Genomic DNA, 18,404 nt, shown 5'->3' with positions numbered 1-18,404 from the left:
TACAGGCCAGAGATGTGGGGGGCGAGAGGATTCATCAGAGACAGAGCAGGGAACAGAACAGGCAGACAGACGGACCGAAGTACACTGCTGAGGGGTACAGCGGGCAAGACAGGAGAGGTCTGTCCCACCATGTGGGTTTCTTCCTGGCCAGCTGGGAATCGAACTTGTGCTACAGTGGCTGCAGATTGCTTCATAGGTTGTGTCCTAACCCCTACGCCACCAGGGAGGCCCACAGTCTGATAATTTCTGATGAAAGGCTACTTCAGTGAAGTTGTTCATGGCACCCTTGCCATGTGACTAACATGGCTGGGAATTATGAAGATAAAAATCCTATGTTATATTAACATTAATATAACCTGTTAGTCACATGATGACCCATGGTCAATAGTAAAAATACATGTTAATTTACTCAGTCATTAGCGTTTTGGAGTAAGGGGAAAATATATGTTCAATAACGAATAATATTTTTTCTTTTTTTTTTCTTTTTCCCACCACTATTCCTTTTGTTCTCTTATCCTTTTTCTACCCCCTCCCTATTAGCCTCAGAGCCCTCAAGATGGTTATTAATATCCAGTGTTTATGTTGTTTCACATTATCAAATTGCCTGCTGTGTAAATATCCAGTATTGGTTTTTATCATGATTTCTTTTGCTGTACACAGTTCTCTCAAATTCCCTCCATTTTGTTGAAATAAGTGCAGAAAAGATTTTGTTGAAACACTCCATTCTATGGATGTACCAATTCTTCTTGATCTAGTCACCCATCGATGGACACTTAGGATTGTATCCATGTCCCAGCTATTGTAAATGATGCTGCTGTGAACATTATGGAACATAAAGGTTTTTGTGTCAGTGGTTTCATATTCTGTGAATATACATCCAAGACCGGGATTGCTGGGTCACATGATATTTCCATTTTTAATTTTTTAAAGTAAATCTAGATTGCTTCATAATGGTTGCTCTAGTCTACATTCCCACCAACAGTGTAAAAAGGTTCCTTTCTCTATGCATCCCTTCTAGCACTTGTTGGAGATTTTGTTGATATGTGCTATCTCATGGGTATGAGGTGATAGCTCATTGTAGTTTTAATCTTCAGCTCTCTTACTAGACGTGACTGTAAACATTTTTTCTTATGTTTTTTGATCTTCTGGACAGGCTCTTTGGTAAATTTTTACTCATATTTACTGACCATTTATTACTTTTTTATTGTTGACTTGTATGAACTTTTTATATATCTTGGATATTAATCCCTTATCAGTTATATATTGTGTAGATATTTTCTCACATTTTGTAGGATGTTGTAGGGGCAGGAAGGGACACAGGGCAGGTTTATATGCTCCGGCAGACGGGTAAAGGAGGAATCCTGGAGCCCTTAGTGGCTTTCTCAGGCTTTTGTTGAGCTTTTTACATGTAGTGTGGCAACCAGGTATATGGCAGCCACGGGTGCTGGGGAGCCAGGAGGCCACTAGGCCTCCAAGCCCCCAGCAAGTCTTTACTCTGGGCTTCTCTGGCGTTCTTTCTCCCCTTCTCTTTCCTGCCTCTTCTCTTGCTTCTGCTTCTCTTGGTGACTCTCTCAATACTCCTCCCATGGCCCACAGCAGTAAATAACACAACAATGAAACAACTGCAGGTGCCCCATTAGGTAGGGCAATCCTAATGGCGGGAGGGCAGAAAAGCCTGAAAAACCGTTTACCCTACAGATGTCTGTATTTTGTATTTTCTTTTGTTGTGTAGAAGCTTTTTAACATGAGATAATCCCAATTACTTATTTTTGTTTTTCTTCCCTTGCCATAGGGGTTGAGTCATCAAAAGTATCTTTATCGTTGATATCATGGAACTTATTGCCAATGTTTTCTTTTATGTACTTTATTGTTCTAGGTCTTAATCTAAATCTTCAACCCAGTTGGAGTTTATTTTTGTGTATGGAGTTAATATGGGGTTAATGAGTAATCCAACTTCATTATTTTTTGCGTGGATTTCCAATTTTCCCAGAACCATTTATTGAAGAGATGGTTTTTCCCCATTTTATGGTCTTGGATATTTTATGGTCTTGGATTAAGTACTGGCATACTTGTGGATTTATTTCTGGGTTTTTTATTCTGTTCTTTTGGTTCATGTACCTGTTCTTGTGCCAATACCAAATTGCTTTTAATACTGTTGATTTATAGTAAAGTTTGAAGTCAGATAATGTGATACCTCGGTTTACTTTTTTCCTCAGGGTTCTTTCTTGAGGTCTTTTGTGATTCCATTAAGAAATATTGTAGCTATTTTGATGAGATTTATGTTAAATTGTGTATCACTTTAGTGGGATAATCATTTTGATTATATTGATTTTCCTCATCAATGAACATGGGATACCCTTCCATCTCCTTATGCTACTAAGTCCTTTAATAACATCTTGCAGTTTTCATTGTATAAATCTTTTACCTCCTGTTTTATATTCTGTTTTTTGTTTTTTGTTTTAAAGATTTATTTATTTATGCATACAAGAGCTGGGTACAGGCCACAGATGCGGGGGTGAGAGAATTCACCAGAGACAGAGTGAGGAACAGAACAGACAGACTGACGAAATATGCTGCTGAGGGGAGCAGCGGGCAAGACAGGAGAGGTCTACCTTGCCATGTGGGTTGCTCCCTGGCTGGCCGGGGATCAAACTCGTGCTGCAGAGGCTGCAGATTGCTTCATAGTGCGGTGCTTAACCCTTGCACCTGTGTTATGTTGAGTCTGAGGTACTTAATTATCTTTGGAGAAGTTATAATCAGAGTTATTTTCTTTAGTTACTTTTGCTCCTTGTTGATTGTATCTAAAAAGACTGTGGAGCTTTGTATGTTGATTTTGTAGCCTACTTTGCTATGTCCATTTACTGTTTCTAGTAACTCTTTGATGGAGTCTTTAGGATCTACTGTATATCTCTTATCATCTCTTTTCCTACTTAGATTCCCTTTATTTTCTGTGTTTGTCTACTAGCTCTGGCTAAAACATCTAGTACCGAGTTAAACAGAAGTGGTGACAGTGGACATCCTTGTCCTGTGCAAAATCTTATAGGGAAAATTTTAAGTTTTTCACTGTTAAGTTTGTATTGACTCTCGGTTTGTGATACATGGCCTTTATTATACTGAGATAGTAGGTTCCTTTTCCTGTCTTCAGAGTTTTTATCATAAATGGATGCTGAATCTTCTCAAATGCTTTCTCTACATCTATTGATATTATCATATGATTTTTATAATAGCCTCTTCTGTAGTGAAGTCTAGGTGCCCTGATCCAACTCAGGCTACTACTGTGAACCTCAGATTCAAGCCAGTAGTCCTAACTCCATGCCCTACCTCTGCAGCTCTCTAGCAATACACTCCTGGGTGCCTGCTTGTGCACCTCCCTATGCAGCGCTATGCTGGGGCTTAGTAGCCTTGATGTTGGCTTGGGCCCTGGTCAGTAGCCATAGGAGTCTCTGTGCAGCAACTGATTCTTCTTGGAGCTTGTGTTGCCCCATTGACCATTCTAAACAAAGTTCATTCAAAGTTTTTCCTACCCCTTTCTGCTGGACCAATGCACCTATTTTATGCTTTGGTCTTCAGTTTTTCCCTAAGGCGCTTTTTAGCTTTGTGTTACAGCAGTTTAGTTGTGAGTGTCTTCATTCTGCCACCATGAGGTTACTCCCTTAGAAAATATTACTGAATAGGTACCTGCAGTGCCAAGCCAAGAGCCTTATGTACATCTTCTCACTTACTCCTCATGCCAATCCTTTTATTATTTTGTAGATTCTTTGAACAATTTACTTAGTATAGGTAGGTGACAATTAGTCCTTAACATGTTTAAGATTATTTGAGTTTTTAAAAATTGGATCATTTATATATAATAAAATTCATACAGTTTGGGCTCAGACTTAACAAGTTTGATGGATTTTGATAATATAAAACCACCACCGCAGTCAAAATATTGAACAGTTTCTTTATCCTAAAATGTTTTCTTCCATCCTTTTGTAGTCATGGTCCTCCCTAGGCCCTGCGTCCCAGGCATTCACTTAACTTTGCCTTTTCCAGAATTTCACATAAATGGAATCATATGTCATCTTTAGTGTTTGACTTCTTTCACTTAGCATAATGATTTTGAGATTTATGCATGTTGAATTCCCAAGTAGTATTCCATAGTATGGAAATATCCTGTTTGTCATTTTATTCAAAAATTGGTCATTGGCATAGTTACCAACTTAGGACTATTGTGAATAATATTGTTAGAAACATTCATATACATAGCTATGTTTTCATTTATTTGGGGTAAATAAACACCTGGGAATGGACTTCCCAGTCATATAGTAAATGTATTACTTAACTTTATAAGATACTGCCCTACTGGTTTTCACAGTGGCTGTATCATTTTGCATTCATACCAGCAAGTGCATAAGAGCTTAGATTTTTCACTTTTCTTACTAATTCACCATCCCTTATTAATGTCAGTATTTTTTTTAATTTTTTTAAAAAAATTTACATCATTGTTCATTTTTAAACAATATTTGCTTCCACCCACCCCCTCAGGTGTAGTCCCCATAGAGTTTCCTTCACCAATGTACCCGTGCACCATCACCTCAGTCCCCTGTGCTCCTCCCTCCCTCCCTCTACTACCTCTCCCTCCTCCTCCCCTGCAGGATGTCTCGGATTTACAATTGTCCATTTTTGCTTTGTTGTGTTTTATGTTGTTATTATTTTTTTACACTGATGTCTTACTGGGTTCCCCTATATTCCTGCTATAAGTGAAACTATCTGATATTTTTCTTTTTCCTTCTGGCTTATTTCACTGAGCATAATTCCTTCTAGTTCCATCCACATTGAGGTGAATGGGATGAGTTTATCTTTTTTGATTGCTGAATAATATTCCATTGTGTATATATGCCACAACATCAATATTTTTAACTCTAGCCATTCTAATGGGTGTGAAATGGTATCTCATTTTGGTTTCTACTTGCATTTCCCTGATGTCTAGTGATGTTGAGAGGACCCTTTTTTGTGTTAGTGGACATTTGTGTATTTTCTTTCATGAAGTGTGCACATCTTTTTGCCCACTAAAAAATAAAGATCAGTAGTCTTTTTTATTGAATTGGGCTCAATAAGACAAACAAATATGTTCTTCCAGGCAGTCTCACATCTTGTTAGAACTAAGGTTTAAAACTTGCACAGCCAGGCACAGAAACAAAGTAGGTCCTATTCCAACAGAATTTACTGTTTAGGGCCTCCCTGGTGGTACAGTGCTTGAGCGCTAGGTTGCGAAGCTGCCCGCAGCCACTGCAGCACCAGTTCAATCCCTGGCCGCCAGGTGAGGGTCCCACATGGCGCACAGACCTCTCCTGCCACCCGCTGCTCCCCTCAGCAGTGTACTTCGTCATTCTGCCTGTTCTGCTCTCCTCTCTGGCTCTGGTGAATTCTCTCACCCTCCCGCACTTCTGACTGTACCCAGTGCTTGTATAAGTAAATAAATAAATATTTAAAAAAAAAGAATTTACTGTTTAGACTTTATTTAACAGGAATGATTAGCTAATAAGGTTTATTTATCAAAAGCAAATGATTGCTGTTACATGCTTGATATGTGGGCCTAATTCCAGTTTTAAAAGTTTTTTTTTAATTGAACCAATTTTTTTTCATATACCTTTCAGTCTTGATATTTTACAACTGGTAAAATATACTTAATATAATGGATAACCATGCAGTGAACTTGGTGCATTTATGATTCAGCCCTGTGCTGCCTTTAAATTTGCATTGATACTCTTGCTGCCATTTAAATATATTCCTAGCACCTGTTTACTGGTATTTTGGTATTGTTGTTTACACACAGTTTAAGAGCATTCAGAATTTGGAAGGAAGGCTTTCAGGCTAAGAGATTTGATTTTTTCAAAATCTTACCCAAGTGTAAGCCAAAGAGAAAGCAAACTTTAAGAAAGTACTTACTTTGTTTGACTTTATTTGGTTCTTTGCAATTGAGGAAAATGCTTCCGATATCTATTGCTGAGTGGACATTAGGAAGAAATTGATTTAGGCAGGGATAAGAGTAAACTGGGGGAAGCTAAGCAGATTTCTAACTCCATTTTAATTAGATTTTACAGCATTTATTGAGTATAATATTGTAATGTTATAGTTCTTTGGGAACTAGAAAATAATCAAGAATTAACTCCTCCCTTCAAGTATGTAATGTGTGCAGCTCTGCTGCCCACCCGTGACTGTGCAGGTGCCTCTCTTTTTCCTAATAAACATGTCCTTATAAAATGTAAAAACAAACAAAAAAAATCTAATAATGTAGCATGGCAGAGTCAGTCATAAAGGCTATCCCAGGATAGACTATGCCACCATAATGTCCATTTTCTCTTACTAGTTTTAAAATTATAAACCATGAGGGTAGGTTGAGATCACCCTGTGATCAATTTTCTTAGCAATTAAATAGACAATTGGGAAAATAGAATATAACATAAATAACTTTAAAGTAATCTTAAAATATAAATTTATTCAGTTCATGATTAGATACTTTTGGTAAGGAGTAGTTTTAATTATCAGAATGCTTTTATAAGACCACACACAATTTAGAAGAGTTAAAAATATGCAGGAGGGGCCTCCCTGGTGGCTCAGGGGTTAAGTCTCAGTACCGTGTTTTTTTTTTAAAGATTTATTTATGCATACAAGAGCTGGGGTACGGGCCAGAGATACAGGGGGGTGAGAAGATTCACCAGAGACAGAGTGGGGAACAGAACAGGCAGATTGACTGAAGTACACTGCTGAGGGGAGCAGCGGGTGAGTCAGGAGAGGTCTGTTGCACCATGTGGGGTGCTCCCTGGCCGGCTGGGGATCGAAGTCGTGCTGCAGAGGCTGTAGATTGCTTCATAGTGCAGTGCCTAACCCCTTGCACCACCAGGGAGGCCCTAAAGTCTCGGTACTATTGCCACAACAGCATGAGTTCAATCCCCCGCCAGAGTGCTAACCCACATGGCACAGCAGATCTCTCCTGTCTTACCTGCTGCTCCCCTCAGCAGTGTATTTCAGAACATCTGCCTGTTTTGCTCCCCACTCTGTCTCTAGTGAATCCTATCACCCCACACATCTCTGGCCTATACCCCAGTTTTTATATGCATACATAAAAAATAAATTAAATTTAAAATTCTTTAGAATAATTAAATTGAAAATATACATGAAAAACTAATTTGCCTTGCCTGGTATAGAAAGAAGATGACGGGGCCTCCCTGGTGGTGCAAGGGGTTAAGCACAGCACACTGAAGCTATCTGCAGCCTCTGCAGCATGAGTAGGTCCCCCACCAGCTAGAGAGCTACCCACATAGTACAGCAGACCTCTCCTGTCTTGCCCACTTCTCCCCTTAGCAGTGTATTTTAGTCAATCTGTCTGTTCTGTTCCCCACTCTGTCTCCAGAGAATCCTCTCACTCCCCACAACTCTGACCTATACCCCAGTTCTTGTATGCATAAATAAATAAATCTTTTAAAAAAAGAAGAAAGACAATATCAATATTATCAATGATATGAGGGTTTTTTTAAATATAAAATATTAACAAAATATACACTGAGTTAAAATAGAGATCTGAAGTTGGTACTAAGTCCTGGAAATCCTTTCATGAAAGTAAAGCAGGAATGAATCAGATGCATTTTTAATTACCTGGGACTTATTAATAATTGACCCTATATTTAAGTGGTTGTCAGTTTTCCTATTTTAAAATGAGTGCCTTTCACAACTAAAAATTTTATCTTTTTGTCTTCATTTTCTACTCCCGTTTGGAAAAATTTTTTTTTCTGTAGGGAGGCTTTCATACATAGCATTTGAGTATGCTCATATTTCATATGCAAGCATACATTGGAAGGTTATATAGTTAGTAATTTTCACAAAGATCCAAGACTATTCAGTGGGAAAAGACTGTTTTTTTTTTTCAATAAATGATGTTTAGAAAACTGGATATTCACATGTAAAGAATGATGCTGGGCCCTTATTTTACCTTATGTACAAAAACTAATTCAAACTGTATCAAAGACCTGAAGAATAGGCCTAAAACTTTATTTTCGTAGAAGAAAATTGAGAGGAAAAGCTTCAAGACATTGGATTTGACAGTGATTTCTGGGCTATAACACCAAGAGCTTAGGCAAAAAATTAAAAAACAAATAAATGGAATAACATCAAAATTAAAAACTTCTTTGCATCAAAGATGCAATAACCTGTGGAATGGAAGAAAATATTTGCAAATCATAGACCTGATAGAAAGTTAATATCCAGAATACACAAAGAACTCCTATAACTCAATTACCAAAATAATAATAATAATAATAAACAAAACCAAAAAAACAGAATTATAAAATGGTCAGTAGACTTAGGCATTTCTTCAGAGACAATATACAAATGACCACCAATCATATGAGTAGATGACATGCCACCTCACACCCTTCGGTTGACTACTACCAGAAAAACAAACAAAATAGCAAGTATTACTGAGGTTGTAGAGAAGGGTTGTGGAACCCTTGTGCATCATTGATGGGAATGTAAAATGGTGTCACCATTATGGAGAACTATATGACAGTCTCTCAAAAAACTAAAAATAGAATTACCCTATCATCCCATCTGAGGAAGAAGGGAGTTGTTTAGTGGGTAGGGTTTTATTTTTACAAGATAAAAATGTTCTGCAGATTGGTTGCACATCAAGGCCAATATACTTAACAATATTGAACTTAAATATGGTTAAGATGGCAAACTTTGTTACATATTTTATCACAATTTTAAAAATTAATAAAGTATTCTCAAATGTTAAGTGAAAATACTTAGTGATTAAGTTACTATATTTTAAAATGTGGCATTTGCTTTTTTAAAAGACTTTATTTTTTAGAGCAGTTTTAGATTCACAGCAAAATTGGGTAGAAGGTGCAGAGGTCCCATATCCTTGCTGTCCACACATATACATTGCCACTCATCAACATCCCTCCCCCAACACTGATACATGTTACTATTGGTGAACTTATATTTTATGCAAAATTTTGTGTTTTAGAATGTGTTAATGTTATTTTTTTAATCAGAAAAAAGTATATACCACTGTACTGCAGAAGAAAGAAAAGGTATTGCTTTTATACTTCGCTTTGTATACTTCTAAAGTTTTTCAGCTGACTACAGTTAAATATGCATAAAAAGCAGACTTACAGATAGCTACATTATGCATTTGTCTAATGTATATTCTAATTTCAGATTTTGTTACAAATGAAAAAGGATTCCTAAAACTGATAAAGGAAATTGTATTTGAGTTAGTAAAATGGAAGTCTAGGTTCATGTAATGATAAATTGCATTTATATATTCTTGGTATGTTAGCCCTACAATTAAGATCCTAAAGATCAAAACATCATAAAGATCAAGAATCTTAAAATGTTTACACTTTGACCCGCTAATTCCACTTTTAGGAATTGAGCCTAAGGAAAATGTGGTAGACCCTTGCTTAACTTACTCCAGACTAACTGATGCCTTCTATTCTGTTTATAAATATACTGAGTGATACTGCTGGTTTCTATTTCTATGGTCTGGTTCCACACCCACTTCAGCCAGTTGGGTGGGCCTTGTCGATGCCTCTAGCCTTATATCTCTAGGAAGCAGCTGTAGTGGAACAAGTCTGGAAAATGCAAACTCTGAAAACCTGAGGGGTGTCTCATTAAATTCTCAAAAGAACTTATTATAGTATTTGAGTTTGCAGTAGGTGATTTGGACATGGGTTTAAGAAAGAGGGGCTCTGCTCTGGATTGGATGTTGTTAGAAAGTGGGGTGATTCTTTGAGTATCTTGATAGCATCTAAGGCAAGGACTGACTTGTGTAGAATTAAAGCTTTACCTGCTAGAGAAGCAGCAGTCACTCGAATTAGCCAGGAGAGGGGGGTGTTTGGTATTTTGTAGGCTGCACAGTGACCTTGTTTTTTGCCCACTCTCAGACACTATTTTAACGTATTCTTGTTTAGTCTTACTCTCTCTTGTCTGATGTTGATGTTTTGTGAGATTGTTTATGTCCAACTGGAGAATAGCACGGCCTGGCTGTATGCCCCAGGTCAGCTTCAAACATCACTAAGGTCTTGCTGTGTCAAGCAGTTTCCAGCTTTATTTTTTTTTTTTTTTTTAGTTTCCAGCTTTGCAACTGCTTTTTTCTTCCTCAGACTCTTAAAAGAATCAGTTAAAACATGTTTATATCCATTATACATTTTTGTAATTATATATTTCATTGAATAGTATATAAAACATTGAAATTAGTGTAAAAAGAAAGAGAGATTATTTCTTTTTTTTTTTTAAGAGAGATTATTTCTATGAGAACTAAGGTGGAACATTTTGGGAAAGACTTTAAAATCATTTTTAAATGACTATTGAATTAAGAGTAAATAAAGGTGAAATAAGTAGGTTATTCAGAACGCATTTTTTTACCAGGAGTCTGCATAACGATTGTTTTACAATCTTATTTATACTTTTTATTCTACTTTATTTTTTACTTTTTTTTTAAATTGAGGTAATATTTGGTTTACAATGCTATGGGTGAGTCAGAGGTATAGAATCGCAGCTCTTCAGATGTATGTTACCACACCCACCACCAGGGCACCCATAGTCCTCCACCATAGTCCATTGGGTCCCCTGCACACATTGCTTCCCACCATCCTCTTCCCCTCTGGTAGCCTCAATTTTTTTTTATTCTAACATTATTTTTTATTATTTTTTTATATAATTCTTACATCATTTTTCATTTTTGCACAACGTATGCATTTTCATTTTGGTTGTATTCCCCATACAATTCCCACCCCCCTTATTTTGACCCTAATCCCTCATCTCCTCCCCCCTCCCTGTAGTATGTCTCTGGTTTATAACTGCTTGTTGATTTTGATTTTTTCTTTATTATAATTAGTCTTTTTCCTGGTCCCTTATTTAGGTTTTCCAAATTTCTGCTATGACTGAGACCATCCGGTGTTTTTCTTTTTCTTTCTGGCTTATTTCGCTGAGCATGATCCCTTCTAGCTCCATCCATGTTGCTGCAAATTGCATGAGTTTATCTTTTTTGATTGCTGAGTAATATTCCATTGTGTATATGTACCACATCTTCTCGGTCCAGTCATCTATTTTGGGGCATTTGGGTTTTTTCCATAGCTTAGCTATTGTAAATAGTGTTGCTATAAACATAGGGGTGCAGGTGCCCTTTTGAATGTTTCTGTGTCCTTTGGGTAAATACCTAGGAGTGGAATTACTGGATCATATGGAAGCTCTATCTTTAGTAGGTTGAGGAACCTCCAGACAGCTCTCCATAGTGGTTGGACCAGTTTGCACTCCCACCAGCAGTGCAGGAGAATTCCTTTTCCTCCACATCTTTGCCAACATTTGTTGTTGCTAGTTTTTTTAATATGTGCCATTCTCACTGGTGTAAAATGGTATCTCATGGTAGTTTTGATTTGCATTTCCCTGATTACAAGTGATGTTGAACATTTTTTCATATGCCTGCTGGCCATTTGCATTTCCTCTTCAGAGAAGTTTCTTTTTAGCTCTTCTGCCCATTTTTTGACTGGATTATTTTCTTTCTTTTTGTTGAGTCTCATCAGCTTTTTGTAGATTTTTGTGATCAGTCCTTTATAGTTAGTGTTGTGGACAAAAATTCTCTCCCAGTCAGTGGGGTTTCTCTTTGTTTTGGTTATTGTCTCTTTTGCTGTGCAAAAGCTCTTTAATTTGATGTAGTCCCAGCTGTTTATCTTTGCCTTCACTATCACTGCTTTGGGTGATGTGTCTGTAAAGATGTTTTTTGAGGTGCATGTCATGTAGTGTTTTGCCTGTATTTCCTTCTATATATTTTATAGTTTCAGGTCTTATTTCTAGTTTTTTAATCCATTTCGAGTTGGTTTTGTGCATGGTGTGAGGTAGTAGTTAAGCTTCATTCTTTTGCATGTAGCGACCCAGTTTTCCCAGCACCATTTATGAAACAAACATTCTTTGCTCCAGTGCATATTCTTTGTGGTAGCCTCGATTTTACAGTCAGATTTCTAGGGTTTGTTTTTGGTTTGTCTTTGTCTGATCATTTGTTTTGTTTCTCTATATTCCACATGAATGAAACCAAGCAGTATTTGTCTTTCTCCTTCTGAATTATTTGGCTTAGCACAAGCCCTTCCAGTTCCATCCTTGTTGTTGCAAATGGCAGGAGTTCCTCATTTTTATAGCTGAACTGTATTCCATTGTGTGTGTGTGTGTATTACTTATTCCACTTGCAAATTATATCCACATTGTAAATCACAAATGATATATCTTAAGCTTTATATATATAATAAAGATGTGGAATTGTTAAAACTGGAGTCACACTCAAAGACAAGGCCTTAGCCTTCTTACACAAGGTTAGTGAATTAATATACTTGGATGTATTTTAAGTTTAAAAAGTATTGGAGGTATGCATATGTTCTTTTTTATGATCCCTCACTTAACGCCTCATTTTAATTAACCTACCAGCCATAGTCCTGCATATGTAAGGTCAGAGGCATTTCTTAAATGCAAAATAAGTCATGTAAAGATTTAGGTACAGAGCCTCCCTGGTGGCGCAAGGTGTTAAGCACTGTACTGTGAAGCAATCTGCAGCCTCTGCAGCATGAGTTTGATCCCCAGCTGGCCAGGGGAAAAACCCACATGGCGAAGCAGACCTCTCCTGTCTCGCCCGCTGCTCCCCTCAGCAGTGTATTTCAGTCAGTGTGCCTGTGTTCTATTCCCCACTCTGTCTCTGGTTAATCCTCTCACTCCCCTGCGTTTGTGGCCTATACCCCAGTTCTTGTATGCATAAACAAATAAATCTTAAAAAAAAAAAAGATTTAGGGCCTCCCCGGTGGCGCAGCGGTTGAACGCTGGGTTGCGGGGCTGCCCGCAGCCTCTGCAGCGCCAGTTTGATCCCCGGCTGCTCCCCACCACCAGAGGAGGGTCCCACATGGCACGCAGACCTCTCCTGCCGCCCACTGCTCCCCTCAGCAGTGTACTTCAGTCCTTCTGCCTGCTCTGCTCCCCGCTCTGGCTCTGGTGAATTCTCTCACCCATCCGCGCTTCTGACTATACCCAGTGCTTGAATGAATGAATGAATGAATGAGTGAATAAATATAAATGAATGAATGAATGAATAAATATAAATAAATAAATCTTTTAAAAAAAGATTTAGGTACAGAATTGTTCATTAATGGTAAAAAGAATGGAACAATCTAAATGTTTATTAATTGGAATAATGAAATTATGTTATATTTAAAAGGTGAATTAGTGTATAGTTCATTGAAAGACCTATTTTCAGTTACTATCTTTTAACAAGAAAAATATTTATATGAAATATAAAGAGCACACTAATGGGAAAAAAGTGAACCAAGAAATTGCAAGATCCTGGGTTTCAGAGCATTTTTTCAACATATTCTCTATGCTTTTCTATACTGTGCAAGTATCCTATAATGAATATGTGTTTGTTTTAAGTCAAGGAAATGCTTTTCAGCATTTTCCAAGAATATTTTCCTTTTCCCTTGGAAAAGGATCCCAAGACTAGCAATTTTAGAAACATACCTGTGTTCCTGGGTCTTTGCTCAGTGTGTTTCATTCAGTATCTGAATTCAGGGTAAGAGAACACTTAATGCCCCCAAATGTAAAGAAAAGCAAAAACTCAGGTTTTATTTATGTAGTTTAGGACTTCTGTGGATTTAATTGGCAGGCAGTTATTTCCAGTTTCTAAGACCTAGCAGAGGTATCGTATGTGCATTAAGCTTTTGCTGATTGCTCCCACCTTCACCCCAAAGCAAATGCCCCTTATCTATACTCTATTTATTTTAGTGCTTTGCACACATAGTTAAAAAAATATAGTGAGGGGCCTCCCCGGTGGCTTAGCGGGTTGAACACCCCACTGTGTGGCTGTCCACAGCCTCTGCAGCACGGCTTTGATTCCGGCCCTCCAGGAAGGAACCCACATGGCGCAGCAGACCTCTCCTGGCTCACCCACTGCTCCCCTCAGCAGTATATTTCAGTCAGTCTGCCCGTTCTGTTCCCCGCTCTGTCTCTGGTGAATCCTCTCACTCCCTCCCACACATCTGGCCTGTACACCAGTTCTTGTATGCATAAATAAATAAATCTTTAAATAAAAAAAATAGTGAATGTATCTTCCTCTTCCTTTTGCATATTATACTGCATGTTCCTCAGAAGGACTGCAGGAATGGCCACCTTTGTGTTCTTAGCACCTAGACAGACCTTTGCTCCTCAGTAATTAGCTAAATGTTTTGAATAAATGTCCAGAAGTACCCCTACAATATAAAGTTTTTCTGAAGTAGTGTGCCTTTGCTGTCTTCAGATATCAGTAGTGGATAGTAAAAAAGTTCTCCAGTGGCCCACTCTAAAATATTGCAGCCTGAAGAACATCAGTGACAGGAAAGCAGCCAATCAGCAGCAAACTGTGCATTTCTTCTAATGATTCTCAAATATTTTTACAATAGAAACATATGTGGGCATATAAGTTTATGTAATCATTTTGGAAGGGCAATTGGGAGTTATTTATGTAACTGAAAATGCACGTCATCTTTGCATTTCTAGGATTTTGCCCTTCATATATACTTGCATAAAGATATATGGACAAGTATTCTCATTAGAGTATTGTTGGTAATGTTTCTCATTAAAAGAGTGACTGAAATTTTATGCAGCAATTGAGGATGAGGTAGATTTTTTGTATTTACAATGATGATGATAATGATGTTTGTCCTTTCAGTAAATGCATAATATATGGCAGGCACTGTACTATGCATTTGACTTATTTTATCTAATAATTCTTACAACAATTATAAGGTAGGTACTATTATCATCCACATTTTCCAGCTGAGGAAACTGAGGCACAGAGGTCATATAACTTGTACAATGTCACTTAACTAATAAGGGGCAGACCTTATTTGAATACAGACGATCTTAGGTTAGAGCAGGCTGCACTATTAACCTCTAAAATACATGTCCTCATTCCTTCTAATGGATAAGAAACATCAAAATACGTTAAATGAAAACGCAGTTTAACTTAGCATATCTGAATTTTTGAAAAGTTGTGATACTTAATTAAGGATAAAGTCAGGAATTATAAATGTTTTGTCCATTCTTACTTCCATATCTTAGTATAGGGTTCCCCTTATTCTAATGTTCAAGATAACAGTTGTCTTCAAAATTTACTTCCTCTGGGGTTCATTATTTACCTGATTTCACCTTGTATACGTAAGTTATTGATTGACATAGCACCTCAGTTTTGCATTTTATCCCCTTAAATTGCCTACATTTTCTGTTGTTCCCCAACACATTTGAGGCTGCTTATTATAAGCAGTCATTGCAATATATAGGCTAATATAGTTCTGCAGTTCAACAATGAAGTTACTTTTAGTTTTCCAAAAGTAGACAAAAAATATGTATGTTCTGAGTTCCACAGTTCTTAGGATTTGAGAAAAGAACATGTACCATTTTTTTCTTTAAAAACCACTTTTCCTTAACCTAAAATTTGAGAAGAAATCCATTTCATGGACTTTTATGCCATGTGTACTTTTTTAGTTTCTCTGTTGTTTTTCTCTATGCAACTAAGTTACAAGCTTCCTTAGGAAAAATTCCATTTCCTATACTGTTTTTGTTTCATCTCTGCCTAGAAAACATATACTTCTTATTATAGTTGAAATTAAAATTAGGACACAACTACAGCCCAGCCACATTTTATAGGTGACATTACCGTCACCTTCAAAGATTTAATTTTTGAGCAGTTTAGAAATGGATACTACTTTCATCCTCCTCAGCAATGATCTTCTCTGATGGCCCACCAAAAGAAATCAATTTATTTCTTAGTGTGTAGCTTTTATTGCATTCTTTCATTTTGTCGCCCCTACTTCCTAGCAGAGTATGTAGTGTGAAGAATTGGAAATCTGCTTGAACTTTGGTTTTATGACAATTAAGTTTTCTTAAATATGGCCTACAGTTTTTTAACGATACACTTTTCCTCTTCCGTAGGCCAAGTTATCAAGGCATGGGACATCGGGGTGGCCACCATGAAGAAAGGCGAGATCTGCCATTTGCTGTGCACACCAGAATATGCATATGGCTCAGCTGGCAGTCTCCCCAAAATTCCCTCGAATGCAACTCTCTTTTTTGAGGCAAGTATGTGTGTGATGTTGCCTTGTTAGCATCTGCTCTGCTATAGTGCTGGCTCTGAAGCAACCGGCAGTGGAACAAGGAGCTAAGCTTGCTGTTGAGAATCAGATCCAACTTATTTATTTTGGAGCTTGGCTTCTTGAATTGTTTCCCACAAACCCAAAGGGTGTGTGCCAATGCTTTCTTAGAAACGTGTCTCTGGCACAAAAAGGTCATATTCAAATAAACAAAAGACACCAGGCTTAGAAATAAAAGTTGTGGTCAGTGGTGTGAATATGAAGTACTCATAATTGACCAGAAAATGGTGGACATGTGGGAGATGAACATTGAAATCTATCTAAACCACATAATATGAAGTATTTTCATATTTGAAGGTTTATAAATGTCATATCTATTTCTTCAGTAGAAGCAGTAAGTGGTGATAATATTAACAGGCAAAATAAAATGCCTGAAATATCACAACTAAGTAAAATACACATTTAGTTGGCTTTAGGCCTCATTATATGATGTATTCTTATATTTTTAAGAAGGAAATTCCATGAACCTAGAGTGGAAAAGTGGTAGTCTCTAGAGTCAGACAAAATAGCTCTGTGCCAGCGCTTTGTAACCCTGGCTTTTTGCCCATAAGGCAGTTTTCCTAGTATTTCCTGTCTGTCTTTGCACTGCAGCCCCACAGGATATAGTCCCTAGACATTATCATTACATGAAGGTTCTTTCCAGGTATTGAAAAGTGCAGTGTTCTCTTTTCCTTACTTTTCCAATAACTAAGATGCCTAGATAAATATAAAATTGAGTTTTATTTTATAAAATGAAGAGAGAATCAGTTACACTTGCCTTTTTAAGTATGTTAAATTGGCTTTGTTTAGGCTTTCCTCAGCCAAATCCTTTTCTCCCTTCTAGATTGAGCTCCTTGATTTCAAAGGAGAAGATTTATTTGAAGATGGAGGCATTATCCGGAGAATCAAACAGAAAGGAGAAGGATACTCAAACCCAAATGAAGGAGCAACAGTAGAAAGTAAGTACTGCTGTGAGAGGAAACTAGTCCTCCCTCAAAAGTTGGGTTCCACACATATGGATGAAATGGGTGTTTTGTTATTTTTCATCTGTTTACAGAAACCAACATATTGAATATATATATATAAAGAGTAGTTTCACACTCAACAGTTATTTAATAGCCTCATAAATCTTCATTCAACATATATGTGCCAGGTACTAATGTATCAGTCTCTCCAAACCCAAAAAATGAATGAAAGGTAATTCCATCCATCAAAATGTCTTAGTCTGTGGATTCCTTTGTATGCCAACATCTATATTCATTGCCTTACATATGTATTCACTTATTTCTCACAATAACCACTTGAGGGAAGATTTGTTATCTCCAGGTGAAAAAAGTGAGCTAAACAGAATTATATAAATGTTCTAATAATACAGAGTTACTAAACAGATCAATAGATTGTAATCCCCTATAGAGCTCTCAGACCCACCTCACTGGCTGCACCTAGATAAAAAACAAAACAACACAGATCATTTTAGTTAGATCAAAATTAGATACTGTTTAATTCTGTTGTGTTCGGGAGACCTGGATTCAAGTTCTACTTTGCCCTAGCGACCTGAAGCTACTCTGTTTCTTAATTTGCTCAGATAGGAGTAAGGACACTTCTGAGACTGGGGTAACTGGACATTCTTCCTCCATCTTAGAGCACAGTGCATGTGCCACTCTCACTTTATATTATAGTCAGCAGCTGTTCATTTCCCCAGTATGTAGTTAGTGTGTGAGCACCAGAATTTTCCTTCATCTTTTTGCTGCCAGCTTCACCCACAGTGCCTTACAAATATTTGGTGTTCAGTAAAGACTTTCTGCATGGATAAGTGTTAGAAAGATACAACTTAATTGAGCTGAAGTACTCAGCTCAGTCTCAGTAACTCTCAAAAAAAGAATTATGAGAAAACAGAAATACTCCCATTCAGAAAAAAAATCAGATCACTAAATAGGAGTAATAACATGATCTGTTATGAACGTCCTATTTAAGATAAAGAGTTCATTTAAAACAGTAAACTAGAATAGCTATTCCTCATTTTTAATGTTGTATATGTTATTTTGGACCCATATTTCATTTCCACAAATCTTGCAAATTAGCTTAAATTAGTCGTCTTCTCCAATTGGAACTAGTTATAAATGGTGTACAGTTGAAGTGTTTAGATTCTAAATTATCATATATGTTCAGTTTTAGAATAAATGAAGGCATGTTCAGATGTGTAATGTTGAAGAAATACCT

The 18,404-nt window shown here is 37.2% G+C and overlaps 1 protein-coding gene across 2 annotated transcripts in view; it reads left to right on the top strand.

The window, feature by feature from the left end:
* Nucleotides 1-18,404, top strand: part of FKBP5 (FKBP prolyl isomerase 5) — a 123,325-nt gene that overhangs the window by 65,063 nt on the left and 39,858 nt on the right. For both annotated transcript variants that reach the window (XM_037519578.2, XM_054698746.1), the window contains exons 4-5: nucleotides 15,988-16,130; nucleotides 17,029-17,143. In XM_037519578.2, coding sequence (XP_037375475.1) covers nucleotides 15,988-16,130; nucleotides 17,029-17,143 — 258 coding nt within the window. The remainder of the gene's footprint in view (nucleotides 1-15,987; nucleotides 16,131-17,028; nucleotides 17,144-18,404) is intronic.

This window comes from Talpa occidentalis, unplaced genomic scaffold (assembly GCF_014898055.3).
Source record: "Talpa occidentalis isolate TD23 unplaced genomic scaffold, MPIMG_talOcc4v2.1 talOcc4.2, whole genome shotgun sequence".
Lineage (NCBI taxonomy): Eukaryota > Metazoa > Chordata > Mammalia > Eulipotyphla > Talpidae > Talpa > Talpa occidentalis.
This window is presented reverse-complemented; position numbering and strand designations above follow the sequence as displayed.